Genomic DNA, 22,459 nt, shown 5'->3' with positions numbered 1-22,459 from the left:
TGAACCTCTTATGCCACTCAAACACACTCGACTTTTTCATAGCATCTTAACCATATGCCACTTGCAACAGTTGTAACGTTTCAGTAGCGTAATTGCCGATTTTCACACAAAATTTACTATTAATACAGTGATCTAAATTTTGATCACCTATTTTTTTGCCAAAGGGTACACGCAGATATCTATTACCTTCCCAATAGCTAACTAACAACTGGCTCTATCAGCTTGCAATTTATTAGTTCAAACATGTTCAAACACGATACTATGTCATTTCAATACAATTAGGTCACGGGTGACGCTACTCGGCCATTCTGGGAATTAAATTGTCACACCTCATATAATAGCAATGGTCAAAAAAAAAAACAAAAAATAAAAAGAACTGAGATGGTTAAAGGATCACCTCCTCTGTGTCAGTACTTTGTGGAACCTGCTTTTGCTTTGATTACCGTCTTGAGTCTTCTACCAACTTTGTACATTTATACTGTGCAATATTTGCCCACTCGTCTTTATAGAAAAATTCAGGTTCAGTCAAATTGGATGGCAACCATTTGAGGACCGTTGGAGGACTGCAATCTTCAAATCATTCCACAGATTTTCAATTGGGTTCTGATGAGGACGTTCACCTTCTTCTCCTTCAGCCACTGTGTGGTCACTTTTGCTGTGTGCTTCGGGTCATTGTCACATTGGTAGGTGAACCTTCTTCCCATTGACAACTTTGTGGTGGAGGGCAGCAGGTTTTCCCAATAATTTGATGTCCCCTCCATTTTTCCTTCTATCTTGACAAATGCCCCAGTCTCTGCTGCAGAGAAACATCCAAAACAGGATGATACCACCTCCATGCTCTACTCTAGGTCTGGTTTGTTCTTTGGATGATGAGCCATATTGGCTTTCCATCAGATATACCATTTGACATTGTGGCCAAATAGTTCAATTTTTGGTCTCATCTGACCATAACACTTTTTTTCCATTTGGCCTCAGAATCTTCAAGGTGTGTTTTGGCAAAGCTCAATCGAGTCTTAATGTGTTTTCGTTTCTTGCATCCCTCCCATACAAGCCACATTTGTGGAGCATTTGTGATTTTGTTATCACACACACACCACTCTTTGCAAGAAATTCCTGTGACTGCTTGAAAGTTTCCGTAAGCCTCTTGGTAGCCTCTCTGACCAGTTTCCTCCTGATCCAGTAGCACCAAACACTTTCTGCTTCTTGATGATTGATTTTACTGTGGGATTCTAGGGATTGATAAAGCCTTTGAGACTTTTTGCATCCATCTCCTGTCTTGTGCTTGTCCACAACTTTATCCCTGAGATCTTTTGACAGTGCCTTGCCCCCCATAGCTCATTCTTTGCTTTCAGTTGCACTTCCAAGCACTGGAGAGCTCCAGGAATAGCAAAACTGACCACAAGGATTACAACTGAGCACAGGTGGAAAACAATTAGCTCAGTGTGCAATGGAGAAGGTGATTAATTACATCTGATTGAATTTCCAAGGATTTTTTAGGAGGGGGTCATCCTTTAACCATCTGAGTGATTTTGGTTTTTTTTTTCTGAACTGTTGCTATTACAGTCGATTCCACTTAATCGGACTACATCGGGATCATTTTGGTCCTAATAACCGTCTGGTCCCATTACAGGAACATGCCCTATACATGTGCAATCAAGATGGGACGTGCTATAAGTAACATATTAAAATGTCATTATGACTTTTATTGTGCTGCACACGCGTATGGCGAACGTACAAACAAGAACTACGTACATGTACATGTATGGATGCTTACAACTTTGTTTAGTGAAAAAGAAATCTACAAATTCTTCAAAATGATCTACACGACACTCAGCATGGGAAGCATAATAAAAAAGGTTACATTACCAAATTCCAGTCAACGTTTGAAGAACTTGTCTAGTGTGATCTGACGCATTCTGTTGACGCACTGCACTTGAACAAAATCACCACAAATATCTAACGCATCAATGGGACTGCCTTCATTTCCCTTCTGCATGAAATAGCGGCGCAAAGTTTCAATGTATTTCGGCACTAAAAGCGTCCAGTTTGACTTTCTTGAAGCAAAAGTTTCTCGTGTAAACTTTAATCCTTTATTGACAGGAAGGAATTCCTTGCACGGACACTCTTGTTTATGCTCGACTTCATGTCGCCGGCAACTGGCCGGGTCCGTTTTAGGAAAGAAAGGGCAGGCATGTTCACCCCCACTGGTTTGAACTTGGTACAAATTTTCTAACTTCCTGACCTTTGATAAAAGCATAAATTCTCCTGGGGAGCCCAGGGATCCTCCCGATGTTGCTGACCCGCTTTACATCCGCTTTCCGCGGGCGACTTGTGGCTTCTTTTTCTTCTTCTCTGTCACATTCCGATTAAACGGAATTTTGGTCCAAATAAGCGAACAATATTAGGCTTATGTAATATGATCTGTTTTGGTTCTTTAGGATTCGGTCCGAATAAGCAGCTGGTCTGATTAACACGTGGTCCAATTAACCGGAATTGACTGTATATCTTTCACTTGGCTATTGGAAGTGGCATTGACTAAATACAGCTGGAGAAAGATTTTGGTGTCTGTCTTCATTTCAGGCTGCAAAGCAACAAAAATGTGAATATTTTGAAGGGGGCAATTCTTTTCGATAACCACTGTAGGTTGACCACTAAACCTGAGAGTTTTGTCTTTAGACTCAGCACCCGCTACACCTCCACTATCAGTAAAGCAGAATGGTCAATCTCACAGTCCCTTTTTCTGTCACCCATGAACAAGATTCCCAGATACTGGAACTGCTCCAATAAGAGCAATCCACTATTTTCCAAGACAGAAACCATGACCTCAGACTTGGAGGAATATGTCATTTAAATTGGTTTCTTTTCTTTGAAAGTTTTCTTTAAAACATTAAAAAATAACACATATACAGGTTAAAGGGACTGTGTATAGGTGAAGCAAAAGATTCTGGAAAAAGCTTTGGGAGTTCATTGGTCCAAACAACTGAACTATGGAGAAATATTTTTGACAAAATTTAATAAATACATTAAAAATGAACAAATGCACACATAAGTAAATGTATAGTGAAATGGAAAAATAAACAAGAAAATATACATATTAACATAAATAATTAAATGACTCATGTTTTTGTGTCTGTATGTATTTTATAAGATGGGTTGTAATCTAAGTAATCAACGTGAACTTCAGCGTATTCTGTGTTCTACAGACATTTGTAATAATAAAATAACACACACACACATTTGTCCTATTATTAAGGTGGATTTATTTTGTTCAGAGACACCACACCGCATGCAAGATGAAATATGTCTTAAAATTAAAACTCTAATTTTTATCCATTAAAATTGAAAGGACAGGCTCTAACGAGTACTGTTTTTTGATTGGTGAGTTATCGGTACAGTGTTGTTATAATTCACACACACAAAAAATGCCAAAAGAGCGTGAGGCCAAAACAGAGCCGTAAAGCAAGCAAGACTAACAACTAGCCTGGTCTAGAGGGACTTGCGCAAGAGAGAAGAAGGTGAGTCCAGGTTTCCAAGAAAATCAGCTTTATTGTAGTGAAAACAGGAACAGTCTCAGTATTTATTCAAATGGGAGCTGCCACTTCAGTACATACAAACACAGCAATCAAGCAGTGACATTGTCAGTCATCCTTCTTCAGTTTAGGAACAGATAGCCTCCCTCGTCAAGTAAGTGCAGCAGCTGTAGCCCGCTCATTCTGGAGGAGGCAGGACAGAAAAATTGCTCCACAGATGCAACGAACAGCAGTGAGCCCAGCTGCCAGTGACCAAGAAATTACCAAGACAAAGCAAGGGGGTGGCACTCGTGTGACAGAACGAAACTAGGCAGTAAGCCAGCAACAAAGAAAGATGCGGGTGGATTGTTAGAATTAATACAAAAAGAGCAGCAAAAAGTTAATTTCAGAATGGTAAGTACATGCAGAGAATGATAAGTTAAACACTATTACAATCACTCAAAGGAACCCAAAACAGAAAGCACTTATATCTTCCAAAACAGGGGCCTAGGAGCCCAGACGTTACTCACCAGTGCCTCATGGGGTCTGTGCCACTCCTTCGTAAGATTAACATGTAAGATTTGCATGGGATTGGGCCAACTGGGAAGCATAACCTTATAGTTCACTTGACTCATTCATTCGTCCACTACCGCAGGACCCAGTAATTTCGCCAGAAACTTATGTGGGGCAGTCGGGATCAAAATAAGAACCCTGTAGCTGCTGAAATATATAAGGTGTCATCAGGCATGGGTAAGACGCGTGTCAAAAGAATTCTCAGAGTCCAAGAGTTTGTTTTAAAGGTATTTAATGAAAAGTAAAAGCAAATAATGCACACAAGAATGAAAGAAAAAATAGTTACACACATAAAATAAAAGACAAAAAAAGGCAAAAATGTATACAGTTACAATACAGTTTACAATACAATACAATACAATTTATTTTTGTATAGCCCAAAATCACACAGGAAGTGCCGCAATGGGCTTTAACAGGCCCTGCCTCTTGACAGCCCCCCAGCCTTGACTCTCTAAGAAGACAAGGAAAAACTCCCAAAAAAACCTAGTAGGGAAAAATGGAAGAAACCTTGGGAAAGGCAGTTCAAAGAGAGACCCCTTTCCAGGTAGATTGGGCATGCAGTGGGTGTCAAAAGAAGGGGGTCAATACAATACAATGCAGTACAAAGAACAGAACAATTTCTCAATATAGTAAGAAATAAAAAATATAAATTTTAGAAGTACAGAGCAGCCAATCCGATGAAAGGACCCCTCTTTCCCACGATTCCTGCAATCCTCCATCAGGGATGGAGGATCGCAGGAATCGTGAGAAAGAGGGGTCGTTTCATCGGATTGGCTGGCCCAACACTGTTTCAGCCGTGGAATGGCCAAATGGGGGAGGCAGCTTGATGGATGAGGTCTCCAGGAGTCTAAAATTATCTAAATCTTATTATGTGATATCATCTACTGTTAAATTCTGCTCCGTACTTCTAAAAAAATTTTTTATTTTTTATTGAGGATTTGTTCTGTTCTGTGTATTGTATTGTATTGTATTGACCCCTTCTTTTGACACCCACTGCGCGCCCAACCTACCTGGAAAGGGGTCTCTCTTTGAACTACCTTTCCCAAGGTTTCTTCCATTTTTTCCCTACTAGGTTTTTTTTTGGGAGTTTTTCCTTGTCTTCTTAGAGAGTCAAGGCTGGGGGGCTGTCAAGAGGCAGGGCCTGTTAAAGCCCATTGCGGCACTTCCTGTGTGATTTTGGGATATACAAAAAAATAAACTCTCTCTATACCTCACCTGGCAAGGCTTGCGGACAGTTATTGGAATTTTCTTACGATAAAAAGTGAGTGTGTACTCAAAGCAGCCGACTTGAAGTAGCTCCATAATAGCAGCATCATCAGTCACAATGACCAGTACTTTCATGTTCAACTCATTCAATGACACTGTCAACAAGCATCAGCTCTAGATCCTTGATTTAAAATGCTTCCTTTTTGTCTGAGGACTGTTAGGACACATTTTCGTGATTGATTAACATGATTGCTATAAGTGAGCAACTGAAGATATGAGCAACTGAAGATATGTGTAACTTGTAGAATTACACAAAGACACACGTCTTCCTGTTGTATCTTTAATTTAGACTAATTCAAGATTATTTTAAATGTCTAACAGGGGAAGAAATTTGACTAACAGTTTAGTTGAAGGGTGTCTACATGGAGATTCATAACAAATAAATAGGTTATTGAATAACATTTAAGAAGCAATATTTGAGTATTTTATAATAATATTATTCATAAGGTGATACAAATGTTTTATAAAGTAGATGCCATTGCATAGAATTAAAACAAGGAGCCCCCCAGTATGTGTGATGTGGCGATACATATTTTACTTAAATTATGGTGAATTTTAAATGAGTGCAGTGCTGTGAAAAAGTTCTTTTTTTGTTCCACATCTTTCAAATACTGTTAACTATTCATTACTAATCAAGTATTTCGTCTCAATTGTCATTTCATGCTTATGCATATGTTATGAAGTCACTATGTAGACACCCTTCAAATAAAGCGTTTACTGAAATTTGTCACATTATATTAATGCTCTCTATGCATGGTTAGTAATTTCTAAAAAAGGCACCACTTCAAATATATCAATGCACACTACTTCAGTCCAGATAAAATCAATTTTGAATCGAATCGGGACATTGTGAATCGAAACCGAATCGGGACATCAGTGCTGATACCCAGTCCTAGTAGGGACCTAATCCTGGTCTTCAAAATCATCAGATGCATTGATCAAGTAGATCCAGCAGAATTCTTTCAACTTAACGGTTAATCACATAATCAAGGACATCAGTGGAAATTAAGGGAAAGTACATTGAGGACTGAAAACAGAAAAACTTCTTTATGTAAAGAGTTGTGGGAATTCAGAACAAACTACTGAGACATAGAGTTGAAGCAGAAACCTTGACAACCTTTAAGATGTATCAGATGAGATATTAGGACCATTTAGCTATTAGCTATGCAAATAAGTTTGAGGGACTGAATGGTTTCTTCTTGTTTCTTAGATTTTCTTGTGCTCTTATTAGTACAACAGTTATATTGCCTAAAAAAACTACGTGTCAGTTCTCATGTTAAACCCGTGGCTGTCAATTCAATTCCAGGAAGTCTGTTAATCTCCTTGGAGTCCTTCTTCTTTTTCTTCTTCTTCTTTCTGCTGCTCCTGTTAAGGGTTACCACAGCGGATCATCTTTTTCCAAATCTTCCTGTCCTCGTCATCTTGCTCTGTCATTCCCATCACCTGCATGTCGTCCCTCATCACATCCATAAACATCTTCTTAGTCCTTCCTCTTGTCCTCTTGCCTGGCAGGTCTATCCTTAGTACCCTTCTCTCAGCATCTCTCCTCCGCACATGTCCAAACCAATGCAATCTCGCCTAGTTCCTAATCCTGTCCATCCTCGTCACGGTCAGTGCAAATCTTAGTATCTTTAACTCTGCTACCTCCAGCTCTGTCTCCTGTTTTTTGATCAGTGCCACCGTCTCCAACCCATATAACATAGCTGGTCTCACTATTGTCCTGTTGATCTTCCCTTTCACACTTGCTGATACCCTTCTGTCACAAATTACTCCTGACATTCTTCTCCACCCATTCCATCCCATCTTTTTCACCTCTCTTCCATATTTATATTAAAAAAAAAGAAAAATAAATACATAAAACAACCACGATGTATTCTGATCTTGTACACTGCCTTGGATAAGTTAGCCTAGTGGACATTGATAACATTGAGCTGCTTTAATTGGGCTACCCAGTTCTAATTGGCATGAAGCACTTGTGAATCTGTGTGCATTTTTTAAAGTATAGCCTGGCAACAGCTTTAGAAGTGGAAATCTGCAGAGAGATGCAGGTGTGATCCCTTAGGACTTCATGCTTGAGCTGAAAAAAAAAATATGTACGTATAATGTATTCTGATCGTGACAGCCACCCTGGATAAGGTGGTCCAATTTACCTTAATAGGTCTGAGCTGGTTTAGTCTGGGGAGCCTTCTTCTAATTAATCTACTTTGACAACTGCAGTTGTACCTCATGGTGAAGTACTGGTGGATTTGTGTGCCTTTTTTTAAACCAACATTCTAGGCTGGCAACAGCTTTCTGCAGAGAGCTTCAGCCGTGATCCCTGAGGACTTCATGGCTCTGCTGTTTGTGTAAAGATTTCCAAAGGGAAGGACAGAAAGCTTCCATGATAAATAAACCTGAGATGAGGCTTGTGGTTTTAGGAAGTAGGAAAAGTTTTATCATCAACACCATTGTTAAATAAATGCAACATACGGGTAACCTAAACAGAAGAATTCACAAAGCGTACTGAAGCTAAAGTGATGATGATGAGATCAAATAAATATGTGGAAAGCAGATGAACAAAGATTTACTCGCATGTTGAACTTGTTAGGTAGGATCTGAATTAAAAGTTGGAAGGAAGAGTGCCCTGGCCGTTTTGGAAGGATTTCATTCTGAAGGTATGTCACAAGCTAAACACTAACTCGTAGAATTCCAAAAACTGAGGTTGAGCTAATAATTTATTATTCCTTAAAAATACTCTGCTTGTTTATCATTTATTTTTATGATTATTGCTCTGTTCATTCTTCACCAATTCTATATTCTGTAAGAGGCCTGCTGGGAGTGTGTGTTCAAAGTAAAGACTGATTTACAGGGCTGCTTTATAACTCCAGGAGAGTGAGTTCAAATCTCAGTCACCGTCTGTGTGGTCCTTGCAAGTTCTTCTAGGATCCATATCGGCTCTCCTCCAGAATTCCAAAAACTTCTACGTTACACTTCTTGCTAAATCCAGACTGGGTCAATGTGACTTGAACTATCAAGAATTACATTCTATAATGCTGCCACAATTAATGCCAGCCCACTGCAGCCCTGTATTGGATTAAGTGGGTATGAAAAATGAACAGATGATGTACATGTGTGAAGGGTATCACTCATGCAGGATTGGGAGCAGCTTCAGAAAATGGCTAAGTTCTTAACTTACATGTTGTCACATATCATTAATTCATATCAGTAAATACTCTAGAATGGCAATTAGGATAGCATAGAAGCACAATGGTTAGTGCGGCTGCTTTATAGATCCAGTGCTCTGGGTTTCAATCCTGCATCCAATTTGTTGCCCTTGAAGAATGGGCACATTTGCTCCATGTCTGGGTGGGTTTTTTCTTGGGTGATCTGGCTTTCCTAAATGAGTGATATGCCCTCCTGAATTAAAATAAACATTCTTAGAACAGCACAAGTATATCGTCTTCTTCTACTTCTTCTTCTTCCTCTTCATCTTTACCCACTTCTGTGTGGGGTTGAGCCCTGCAATGGACTAGTGCCCTGCCCAGGGTTTCTTTCTGCCTTGCACCTTATGCTAGCTGAATGGCTCCAGCCACCAACCGTAACCTTGGTCTGCATTGAGCAGGTTGTAAACTGACACATGTGGGGTCGATGAAATATATCAACCTTCAAACAGCTTCGTCCTGCACCTCCTCCCCAGTCAGACCCTTTTTTTTCAGATCTTCTTTTACTTGATCCATCCATTTCTGCTTTGGGCTCTCTCAATTTCTCTTCCCCTGTACTTCCATTCCCATCACTCTTTCTCCCACATTTTCATCATCTCTCCTCATCACATGTCCACACCACTCCAACCTGCTTCCCTGTAGTTTCTTCCTTATCTCTTCCACTTTTGTTGAACTTCTGATTGTCTCATTTCTTATTCAGTCATTTTTTGTAACTTCACACATCCATCTCCACATTCTCATTTCTGTCACATCCAACTTCTTCTCCTGCTGTGCTTCCTTTATTGCCCATGTCTAAGCTCCATACATCATTGCTGGTCCTACCACCATCTTACCTTTAGCCTATGCCTTAATTCTTCAATCACACAATACTCCTCATACCTTCCAATTGCTCTACACACACCGCACTCGAAGGCTTACATTTGTTTTTTATTTTCATCTTGCTCTGCCATGGATCCTAGATATTTAAATTTATCCACTCTCTCTTCAGATTAACTTCTAGATCCTGATCATCATTAAACCTCAGGTATTCTGTTTTCTTCCTGTTTATCTTTATTTATAACCATCTATCTTCCAAAGCCCTTCTCGATTCTTCAAACTTCATCTCCACTTCTTCATTTCTGTTGCTGCACATTACAATGTCATCAGCAGAAAGCCTGCATCAGGGAGATTGGTCTTTTATCTCAAGTCTCAAAACATCCATAAGCAGATCAGAGAGGTAAGGACCTCAAGAAGATCTCTGGTGCAGACCTGCTTGAACTGGAGTCTTGTGTTACCCCAACTCTGCTTCTAACTTCCTCACTCTCTCATACATCTCTCATAGAGTCCTCACTCTCTCATACATTTCCTAAACAATCCACACAAACTCCTCTTACTCACTCACCCCTAAAAGACGTTAAATGAGTACTCCAGTAAAAATTATATTTTTCAATTTCTTATTTACCCTTTATGAGTTAAAGATGCTAAGATTTGCACTGGGTGTGATGAGGATGGACAGGATTAGAAATGAGTACATTAGAGGGTCATCTCAAGTTGGATGGTTGGGAGACAAAGTCAGAGAGGTGAGATTTTGTTGGTTTGGATATGTGCAGAGGAGAGATGCGGGGTATGTTGGGAAAATGATGCTAAGGATAGAGCTGCCAGGCAAGAGTAAAAGAGTAAGACCTAAGAGAAGGTTTATGGATGTGGTGAGAGAGGACATGAGGGTGATGGGTATAACAGAACAAGTATGATGAGGACAGGAAGAGATGGAAAAAGATGATCCACTGTGGCAACCCATAACTGGAGTAGCCGAAAGAAGAAGAAGAACATTTACCCTTTATACTTTGAAGTGATGGCCAAAAAATTGTTTAAACTTATGTTTACATGTAGAACAAAGATAAACATTTTGATAGAATGTGAATCAATGGTGACCATTAAATGACTAGAGCAAACAATAGATAGATAGATAGATAGATAGATAGATAGATAGATAGATAGATAGATAGATAGATAGATAGATAGATCATTTACCTCGACGTCACAAGCGAGTAGAGCCAAAATATTCCGCACTGCAGACAGTGCTTAGCTCCAAGCTTCTGTTTAAGTCACCTCCTGCCCCCAAAAATAACAAAATCTATAACAGTTTTTATTTGTAAAGATAACAGACCCTACAATGTACCTCACCTGGCAAGGCTGGCGTACAGTTGTTGGAATTTTCAGATCATTCTGAGATACAATAGTGAGCTTGTGCTCAAAGCAGCCGACTTGAAGTAGTTCAATAATAGCAGCATTTTCAGGCACAATGGCCAGCTCTTTTATATTTCATTACTTCAATGACGCTGTCAGCAAGCATCAGTTTTAGATCCTTGATTTAAAATGCTTCCCTTTTGTCAGAGGACTGTTAGGACACACACTGTAAAAAATTATTTGTTGGTGTAACTTAAAAAAATTACGTCAAGTGGTAACAATCAATTGAATCAATTTTTTTAATGAATATTTTTGTATAATATTAACCCATTTTTTTGTGTCAGTTCAACTTATCAATGTTTAACCAAAGAAAGAATTTAATTTGAGGAAATGTAATTTCTCCCACTCAAAAAGTGGTATTTCCTTTGAATAAAAAATGAAAATTTTAATTTTATGTTAATTAAATGTTTTTTAAGTTAACTTATAATTTAAGTTTCATTCAACATGTTTTTTAAATGAGCACATTTCATTAGAATGCCTCAAGAACTAATCAGCAATTTAATTAGTTTCCTCCTAATTAGTTGTGTTGTTCACAAATATAAATGAAATACAGAAGACATAATAACAAAACACGTTTAGATTTATTACTGAATATTTGCAACACAAAAATCATAATTTTTTGGTCATTTTCATAACATGTTCTGTATTAAAAATTTACAGAGCAAACATTACACACACAAAAAAAATATGTTTTTACTAATTATATTTAAAACATCTATGTGAAAAATTATATATACATATATTAAATACATAATATATTTTATATATTACATAGTATGCTACATATATGCAAGCTTTTCACAAAAATGTTTTTATAAATTACATATAGATAGATAGATAGATAGATAGATAGATAGATAGATAGATAGATAGATAGATAGATGAAATTATATATACATATATTAAATACACCTTATATTTTATATATTACATAGTATACTACATATATGCAAGCTTTTCACAAAAATGTTTTTATAAATTACATATAGATAGATAGATAGATAGATAGATAGATAGATAGATAGATAGAAAATATCTATATGAAATTATATATACGTATATTAAATACATCTTATATTTTATACATTATATAACATTATATAGTATACATAAAATGTGTGTGTATATATTATACTTTACATAAATGTTAAATTGTACTATTATATAAAAATAAGTACTCAACCTAACGCAGACTAAGTAGCAATAATTAAATACACAATTTCACATTTTGAACTTACAGTATATACCCACCCACACACACACACACACACACACACACACACACATACATACATACATGCAACCAATTGAAAAATTTACCAAAGATTCAAGTAATGCAATGAAAATTCAGTTTAGTTAATTCTGTAATTTTTTTTGAGCTATAAACTTTCAAATGCTTTATTAGACTTAGTGCAATCAATTCCCTCTTTCAAAACACTAATTAGAAGAACTAAAACACAACTACAACCATGGTTAGGGAGATCAATACAAAATATTACAGGAGTTTAAAGACAAATTCAAAAAGCAACAAATGATATTCTACAAATAACAAACTGCTTTGTGATATAGTCTTAAAACTTAGACATAAATATATTCATCGCCAAATTAATCTGAGCTGAGAAGCTTACTGCTTAGGTTCTGCACTCTGGGAGATTTCTTATTTCCCTCCAGTTCCATAAACACTTTTTGGAAAACTTCAAAAGTGAGTTTTAACTCTTTAGGGTATCTAACATTTATTGCATACATTAGACCAAACAATATTGGACAAGCTGCTGCAACAGACTGTAGTCCATTTCACACCTCTACACCTTCAATAACAATGGCAACTTCTTTAGGTGTGTGGAAAGGATCAATCACCCTCTTTACGGATGACAAATATGGCCATTTTGAGTGTCTTCATTTCTCTTTCAGCATTATCTCCTAATGTATCCTACAATTAAAAGATAAAGATGCAAATACTCATCCATTATGATATAGTGAACTTTGACATAGATAAATAAACCCTAAGAACCATTAAAGCATTGAATGATAATGTCTTATCAGTGTCATATAACAAATATGTTCAAAATACCAAACTATAAAGCAGTATATCTTGCACAAGTGACTATACAGAATATTACTTCAGAATCATGAGTGAACATACTGTGAAATTTAATAGTAAAGGAAAAAACACAAATCTCTGTTAATAAACAAATAGCATAAATATATAATGCTAAATTGCACACTAAGCCTTACCGATATACTTTGATAAGATCCTTGTCATCCTCACCAAGGTAAATAATAAGTGACCTCTGCACAAACTCTCTTCTGATGTTTACATCATTTTTCTGGATGCAAAAGTACACATTTATTAATATTCACTGACCCAGACATTTATTAAAAAAACAAAAAAACAAAACAACACTAAATTCATGTGGGCAAAAAAAAAAATTGCCTAAGAATTCAAGATCGCCGTCTCAATGCAATTAGCAAATGTAACGTACCTGATCTACGGCTTGAATGAAACTGGCAGTCGTATAGCGGGCAGCTCCTCCTTTATGTCTTATGATGCTTGTCAGTTTATTGGTATATTTGTCCAGCTGTGCAAGAAATTTGGACTGGAGAGGGATTGTAGTAATCCGCAGGAACTCAGCATTAATCTTAGAGGAAAAAGATTAAAGTTAAAGAAATTAACTAACATCAAAAATCAAATATTTTTAAAGTAAAACACTTTCAGGGAAAAAAGTTACATACCTCATTCACGTTGAAAAGTGCAGGCCATCGCTTCATAAAATCCTCCACCCTTGGCTGCTCCTTCACTACTTCGTGCCTTCTATACGCAAGTGTCTTTGCCATGAGTTCTCGAATGACTCTTTCATTATTTCTTTTCTTTGCCTCTCTCATAAGCATTTCTCTATCCACTTCAAGGCTTTCTGGTGTCTCACCCTGAGGTACAGTAAATCAGGTAAGTAGTTTGCCTCTGCCCTCTTTGCCTTTTTCACGTTTTTTGCTGGGTAGACACTGTCACCTTCCCTTGCCTTGTTTTTTACAGAATTTACAGCAAGCTCTGGACAACCATAAAGCTTCATTTGTGTCCGATAATTTCCCATTTTATATTTTAGCCTTTGTTTCCACCCAGAGCATCCATTATATGACCCAGGCTCTTGTAGGCAGGGGTGTTTCTTTATCAGGGCCTCGGACACCTCACAGAAGTTGGCGTCTTGTGGGTATGCTTTAAATCGAAATATCTCTTTTGCAGTATGTCACTTTTCGTCTTTGAGATTACTGTCAGTATAATTTTCTTTGTCCTATATTCTGCATTACCTTTTCCAAGTTGAAGTTCGGTTTCATATGAAAATTGTGGAATTTGGAAAACTTTTGGCCATGCCTGTGTTCTGGTTGAAAGTGAAGAGATAACTGTATCATCTGTGTCACCTGACATTACAGAGCTGCAGTCATCAAGTACTGGCAAAGGCGATTGAGAAAGCTCAGCAGTTTGCTCTGATTTCTCAATGTAGACCACTTTTATGATGCTCAGATCTTCAAGTTCTGAGGTTAAAGTTAAATGAAGAAATTCATTGAAGTCGTTGTCCTTGTACTGTAATCTAATATCTTCTTTCAATTGAAAAGCAAACTGTACTTCATTGATGAGAGCATCTACTGAGTCAGGTATACCATTTGGCAGGATCTTTTTCCTGGCATCATCTATACCAAATATCACTCAAAGACATGCACATCTCTTTCCAGACATGATAACAGTATCTGAAAACACAAGTAAAGAGCAAAACATTTATTTTAGACAGTTATAAATGAACGAAAATAAAATCACAACACAAACAACAGTTAAATAATCACACTTACTTACTAACATATATATACACATACTGTATATAACTAATTATTATTATCCTGCTTTAAATAACTACACAAGTAAACTACATTTCTTTAATAATTAACAGTAAAAATGTTATATTGGCTATTAACAATGTTGTATACATTTTACATGGTATTGATATATAACATTAACATTCTCTTATCCTACAAGATGTTCACTGACTGACCTATGGTGGTAATTTACCCTTCAGAAGTTACTATGCAAGATTACAAAGGCATATGTAAAGAATATTAAGGCTTATATAAAAGCTGACATAAAACATTACATTTTCAAATAAATAAAATTTAAATTTAAAAATATTAAGCTTTAACTCTACATAAAAATACATAAGATTCCATTATACAAAAAATTAAACTGACGAACCTGTGTTTACAGCAGTCAAGACAAAAGTTGTTTATGCTCATTCAGCACATCTATGGTGTAAACCAAAAAATGTATTATGGGGTGTTTATATAACATATTATTCTAAACTCAAAATGACTGTATTCAGGAAATGGTTTCCTTTTAACTAAATGTCTCATTAAGGTTACTTTAATGTTCTGAACTTTTAACTATTTAACATTTACCATGTACATTTCCTCATATTTTTAAACATTAAAAATGTATTCTACCTACACATGAATGTATCTTTTTACAGTGACTAGCCGCATGCCTTGCACTATATAATCACACAATGGGTATACATCTGTGAGTTCTTGGATCTCAACACGTTCCAAATCATTGGTGGCTGAAGCCATTACATTGAAGGCTCTGTAGTGCTCCATGTTTATATATTTATTTATTTAAAGAGCTTCAGTAAAAAGCCAAATTTCCCCCAGGGACAAATAAAGTTCTGCCTATCTATATTCATCATGACCTGATGAACTTCTAATGTTATTTTTTACTACTGGACACATGCCATCTCTTTTAATGCTTTTTTGTATAATCAATTTATATGACAAATAATTTTCTCAAATCAAAAATAATTTTTTGATTACATTTTAATGTAATCAACCTAGAATGGTCAAGGCAATAATATATGCCCATGAATTGTCTAAAGACTTATGATGTTATTGTATTTAATAATATTGGTACTATATCTGGTTAATACTTAAAACCTGGGTTTGCAGTTACTACATACGGTCATTTTTCAGTTTCAGTCTCTGACAAATTAAGAGGGCAACCCCATTAACCCCAAACAACTCGTCGATACAGAATATGCATATTAGCGTGGTAGATATTCAAACATGAATACCCCAACCCCCTACGCAAGCGTATTAGGGCCACGGTGAAGAAAAAAAATATATGTCGAGAATAAAGTTGACATGTTGACTGTATTCTCGACATATAGTTTTTTTTTTCTTCACTGTGTCCGTATTTTTTTTTCTTCACCGTGGCCCTAATATGCTTCCGTAGTAACCCCACCACACTTAAAGAAAAAATTGCTTGTAATCGCAAGTGTGGAAAAGAAACCAACACAACCGCACCGGTTTAAACTGTATACAGCTAGTCCTATACACCTTAAATGATAGGGCATTATCAATTCAGTCTATATAATAAACTGCATTTTGCATGTTATGGCACTTAACTTCAATAACAATGATGATTAGTTACGTTAAAGCTTCATAAAAACCCATTAGAATGCGTTTCTTAACTTGAACGTTGTACTCTCAGAAACGAGGGTATGCAACAAACTAAAAGTAATTTATATTTTGTTCATGTCAGTCCAGAAAAAAATTGGCAATTACAATGATTGATTAATAAATTAAACATCACAATACGTTATCATTTACAAGCAAGCTATTTTGCAAACATTATAGGAATATTTCACATTAATGGCGTCGCAGACATAATCTTCTGTAGTTACACCTTAACTTATATCACGGCTCTCCTTTGACAGTGAATATCAAATACTTGCAGCTGTAGGCAAAAACAAACAAACAAAAAAAAACTTACCTAATTTTGAAATTTATATCACTCCAAATAATCGTGGAATGTTCCACAAACTCTTTCTTTGCCCGTCTTGAAATCAGAACTCGAATGGCGCCAACCGCAGCAAACTGCACACTCGTTTTTGGACTCTCACGATATGAGACTATTGCATCAGACATTCTATCGTGTACTGCGCAGGCGTCTGAAAATTTACAAAGCGATATTTTTTGCGTTAGTTTAAATGGAGCAAATAACATTAAGTGACAGCAAGGTTTTTCAATTTGAAGTAAAGCAAAAAATTATGTTAGGTGAACAAACTTATTAATATAGTTCATTACAAACAATAAAATCACCTTAAGTCAAAAAGAGCACTTTTTCTCTTTTTACAGTGCATTTTCATAACAGATTAACGTGATTGCTGTAAGTAAGCAACTGAAGATATGTGTAACTTGTAGAATTATACAAAGACAAAAGTCTTCCTGCTGTATCTTTAATTTAGAGTAATTTAAGATTATTTTAAATGACTAATAGGGGAAAGAATTTGACTAAAAGTTTAGTTGAAGGGTGTCTTCATGGAGATTCATAACAAATAAATAGGTTATTGAATAATATTTAAGAAGCAATATTGAGTATTTTATAAAAATATTATTCATAAGATGATACAAATGTTTTATAAAGTAGATGCCATTGCATAGAATTAAAACAAGTAGCCCTCCAATATATGTGATGTGGCGATAAATATTTTACTTAAATTATGGTGTTTTGAATGAGTGCAGTGGTGTGAAAAAAGTTTTTTTTTCTTTCAAATGCTAACTAATGTTAGCTCTTCATTACTAATCAAGTATTTCTTCTCAAATGTCATTTCATGCTTATGATAGATAGATAGATAGATAGATAGATAGATAGATAGATAGATAGATAGATAGATAGATAGATAGATAGATAGATAGATAGATAGATAGATAGATAGATAGATAGATGGGAAAGGCACTATATAATAGATAGATAGATAGATAGATAGATAGATAGATAGATAGATAGATAGATAGATAGATAGATAGATAGATAGATAGATGGGAAAGGCACTATATAATAGATAGATAGATAGATAGATAGATAGATAGATAGATAGATAGATAGATAGATAGATAGATAGATAGATAGATAGATAGATAGATAGATAGATAGATAGATAGAACTTTATTTGTTCTCAGAGTGAAAATCTATACATAAATTTATAGATAAATAAATATACATGCACACACTATGGTCTGAACACACACCAGAATGACTAAAAAGAAAGAAAACTTCTGACTTGGCAGTCCCAGTGAGGTGCTAAACTGACATGTTGCTGTTGTTATAAAGGACCCCCAGTCGTATTTCATTGTGGACTTCTGCTGAATAATTCATTGGCTGAAGGCCCTCAGTGTCAGTGAGAAAATATTTTGCATTGTTCACAATGGCACTCGGTTTTATTTAAAACATCTGTGGAAAAATCTCACGTTACTTGAAATGAATTGAAGTCAGGACTCTTGACCATTGAATTAGGGGGAGAGATAGGTCTTCAATTCAAAAGCTTGATCCCTTGTGAATGTGTTGCCTCTTCACACACTGGTCCGATTTTCCAGAAGTGTTCATAAAGCAATATTTTAGTCAAAATGCCTGTTGTGAGAATTTGACTGGATTACTTGACATGTATACCTCAGTAACATGAGATTTTTTTCATGAACTATTTATATTGTTTGCTGTGGTCCATCTAATCATTAACAATCAGTTGGTCGGTTTCTTATCTTTGTTCCCCCAAAAAAAGTTTTTCCCAGCCATCACTACAAACCACATGTGGCAAGTAAATTATGCCCTGCTGTTGGCTGGCGCCCTGCCCGGGGTTTGTTTCCTGCCTTGCGCCCTGTGTTGGCTACCCCCAGCAGACCACCATGAGCCCGTAGTTAGGATATAGTGGGTTGGATCATGGATGGATGGATGGATGGATTATTTTTTTCTATACTTTGTTAATCCCTGAGGGGAAATTATTTTTTCGCATGACCTTTGGGGGTCAGTGCACAGAGTCAGGCATTGTAAAGCACCCCAGAGAAAATTTCAGTGTTAAGGGCGTGGCTCAAATGCCCATCGGGTAGAATCTCTTCTGGCAGTAACACGATTTGAACTAGCAACCTTCCATATACCGGTTCAAATCCTTAGCCACAAAGCCACCACCCTATCCAGAATGAAGACAAAGTCCTTATTAATGAACTTAACCACTGTGTTCTGATTTTGAATTTGATAACATTTTGGGTTTAGACATCAGTTTAGCTTGATTTTCTTGGTTTTAATTACACTTCATTCTCTGATCGTTTATTATTATGTCCTTGTGGCTGACCTCTTTCCACCTCTTGTCAGAACACTATCATTTTGCATTTAATAATTTCTTACGATGATGACAAGTACAGTAATCCCTCCTCCATCGCGGGGGTTGTGTTCCAGAGCCACCCGCGAAATAAGAAAATCCGCGAAGTAGAAACCATATGTTTATATGGTTATTTTTATATTGTCATGCTTGGGTCACAGATTTGCGCAGAAACACAGGAGGTTGTAGAGAGACAGGAACGTTATTTCAAACACTGCAAACAAACATTTGTCTCTTTTTCAAAAGTTTAAACTGTGCTCCATGACAAGACAGAGATGACAGTTCCGTCTCACAATTAAAAGAATGCAAACATATCTTCCTCTTCAAAGGAGTGCGTGTCAGGAGCAGTGACTGTCACAGAGATAGAGGAAAAGCAAACAAATCAATAGGGCTGTTTGGCTTAAGTATGCGAAGCACCGCGGCACAAAGCTGTTGAAGGCAGCAGCTCACACCTCCTCCGTCAGGAGCAGACAAAGAGAGAGAGAGAGACAGAGTTTGTTTTTCAAGCACTAATCAATATGTGCCCTTCGAGCTTTTAAGTATGCGAAGCACCGTGCAGCATGCCACTTCAGGAAGCAGCTGCACAAAAGATAGCAACGTGAAGATAATCTTTCAGCATTTTTAGACGAGCATCCGTATCGTCTAGGTGTGCGAACAGCCCCCCTGCTCAATCCCCCTACGTCAGGATCAGAGAAAGTCAGCGCAAGAGAAAGAGAAAAGTTAGCTGGATAGCTTCTCAGCCATCTGCCAATAGCGTCCCTTGTATGAAATCAACTGGGCAAACCAACTGAGGAAGCATGTACCAGAAATTAAAAGACCCATTGTCTGCAGAAACCCGCGAAGCAGCGAAAAATCCGCGATATATATAAATATGCTTACATATAAAATCCGCGATGGAGTGAAGCCGCGAAAGGCGAAGCGCGATATAGCGAGGGATTACTGTATCATATTTCACTTTGATTTCTAAATGTCAATATTTGTTAAATGTGTGGTCAAGTAAAAAAGGACTGTAAGATTCAAGAATAAATGTTGGGGTGCCATCCAAGTTGTCCCTGTTTAATCCAACCAAGAAAAATAAAGGAAAAATGGCTACTAAAGGCATAAGGACAACAAAAAAGTCCAAACAAAAAGAAAAGCCATCAGGTTAGGTGTTTGGTTGTCCTTTGATCACAAGATAGGAGCTCCGTCCCATCCTGTGGTGTGTTCTGTTTAACAAAGAATGCCTACTTCCAGTAGTTGCAGGATTTTTAGGCGGAGGATCACAAGTTAGCGGCAGCGCCCCCCTCAATTCAGGGTGGTAGTACATACCTCAGATGAACCCAAAGAGTGATCCACAGACACACATCTGTGATGAATGTAATACATAGAATCACGAAATAATGTACTTGTTTGCATTATTCAGTCACTAACTTTGTACAACATACTGCAACTAAAATGCATGTCTCACATTGTTTTTTTATTGTTACAGCTTAAAGAAGGAACCTACAGAGATGAGCAATGCCACTGTCTTTGTGTCGGAGTTTGTGCTGCACTGTGAAATCAGACCAGAAATTAGAAGCTTTACAGTTGCTGCCTTGGCCATCGTTTATCTGGCAACACTTTTTGGAAACCTTTTGGTCCTCCTGGTAATAATCCTGAACCACCAGCTCCACAATCCTATGTTTTTTTTCATTGCTATCCTTGCTCTTATAGATGTGCTACACAACACTAACCTCATCCCTAAAATGATGGCTCTTCTTCTGTTTGACGCGTCTCCGGTACCGTATGGTGCCTGCTTGGTTCAGATGTTCCTGGTCTTTCATCTTGAGATTGTAGAAGTTTATCTCTTCACTCTTATGGCATATGACCGCTATGTCGCAGTCATTTACCCGTTGAGATACCCTCAGCTTGTGACGGGTAAAACTGTGTGGGTAGGCATGTTAGTGTCCAACATTATCTCTGGAATGACAATGACTGTATATTTGATATTCGTCAGTGAACTTTCTTTTTGTCGTACTAATGTCCTACCTTTCTGTTTCTGTGATTATGCCAACATGGTTCACATTTCTTGCAATGACAATCCTAAATACTTAAGTTTTCTTTCAACAATCGCAAGTATAAATGGTTGTGGTACTTTGACAATAATCCTCATTTCTTATGGCAAGATTGCCCATGCAGCGCTTAAGATTTCCTCGGCTGAAAGTAAGAAGAAAGTCTTCGATGTCCTCGTTACACACCTGCTCGTGGTGTTGCTTTTTTACGTGCCCCTGATTATCGCTTTCATTCTTCCTGGATTTGGATTACAGCTGTCAACCGAAACCTACAACACTCTTCTTGTAGTCGCTACTATCCTCCCACCAATGATCAATCCTATCATCTACAGTTTTAGGAACAAGGAAATGAAAAATGCAATAAAGAAACTTTTCACGGGAAAGAGAACGAATCTGGAAATCAACAACCGTACATAACCTTAGAGTGGAAATAACAGTTGACCTTACTTAATACTTAAATCAGTTAAAAATTTTAAAAATAATCATTCACAGTATCATGATAATGATAAATATCCTCTAATTGCATCTCATTGGAATGTATAATCTTTTATTGTATACATAATAAATTAATTCTGTGCTACAGGAATACACAATTCATGTATTAGAATTAAATATTTGTCAAATAAATACATAAAATGTTTGTCTCATCACATGGGTTTGTAGGTAGAATGAGCTAAGAATGGTAGACAAAATAATTGAGAACGGTAGACAAAAAAACCAAGGACAACTTCCAAAGACATACAGTGGAACCTCGGGTCACAAATGTCTCGGACCACGTACAAATCGGGTTACGACCAAAACGTTTGCCAAACTTTTGCATCTGTTCACGACCACACACTCGGGTGACGAACAAGCCAGCTTCACTTCCGGTACGTACGCGCCGATGATTTCCGCACGTGTTCAGTCTGCTCCCTGTGCATTCGCTGTGAACTCTTTGTGCTCTATTTCGTTTCCCTTCCGGTTCATACGTGCCGGTGATTTACGCATGTGTTCAGTCTCTCCCTGTACAGTATAGAGTGGTCCAGATCTAATTATGCAATTTTCATTACGCTATAACTTATTACGTTTATTACATAGAAAATCACCCGAAAAATCCCGGACCATCGAGAAGTGTGCGAACTGATGACATGAAGAATCATCTTTGCACCAAACTGAAATTGTCCCCGTATAAATCAAAGTCATCCAGATGATCTGGATCTGCATAATTAGATCTGGACCGCATCGCACAGAGGGACTTTGTGGTATAGAGGGTCCACAGCTCACGTCAAGAGGCCAGTTTTAAATAAATAATTGCCGCGCTACAGCTGCCATGTCCTCTCCATAAATAGAAGCTCGAAGCGGCTAAAGGGAGGAAAAAGAAAAGAAAGATGGAGGTTGCGGAGTGAGGAAGTAAGCAGGAAGCAGTGTGGAAAGAACCGGTGTGAGTGAGCGTGCGAGCGAGTGCGTGCTCACAGGCAGGCTGCTGG

At 37.2% G+C, this 22,459-nt stretch overlaps 1 protein-coding gene across 1 annotated transcript in view; it reads left to right on the top strand.

Annotated features, from left to right (window-relative positions):
• The window catches only part of LOC114641304 (olfactory receptor 5F1-like), a 31,078-nt gene extending 9,555 nt beyond the window's left edge, over positions 1-21,523 (top strand). The window contains exon 2 of the mRNA XM_028790374.2: positions 20,432-21,523. Coding sequence (XP_028646207.2) covers positions 20,454-21,410 — 957 coding nt within the window. The 5' untranslated portion in view covers positions 20,432-20,453 and the 3' untranslated portion in view covers positions 21,411-21,523. The remainder of the gene's footprint in view (positions 1-20,431) is intronic.
• Positions 21,524-22,459: the final 936 nt, after the last annotated feature.

This window comes from Erpetoichthys calabaricus, chromosome 4 (assembly GCF_900747795.2).
Source record: "Erpetoichthys calabaricus chromosome 4, fErpCal1.3, whole genome shotgun sequence".
Classification (NCBI taxonomy): Eukaryota; Metazoa; Chordata; class Cladistia; order Polypteriformes; family Polypteridae; genus Erpetoichthys; species Erpetoichthys calabaricus.
The sequence above is the reverse complement of the archived record's forward strand: the minus strand, read 5'-3'. Positions and strand labels throughout refer to the sequence as shown.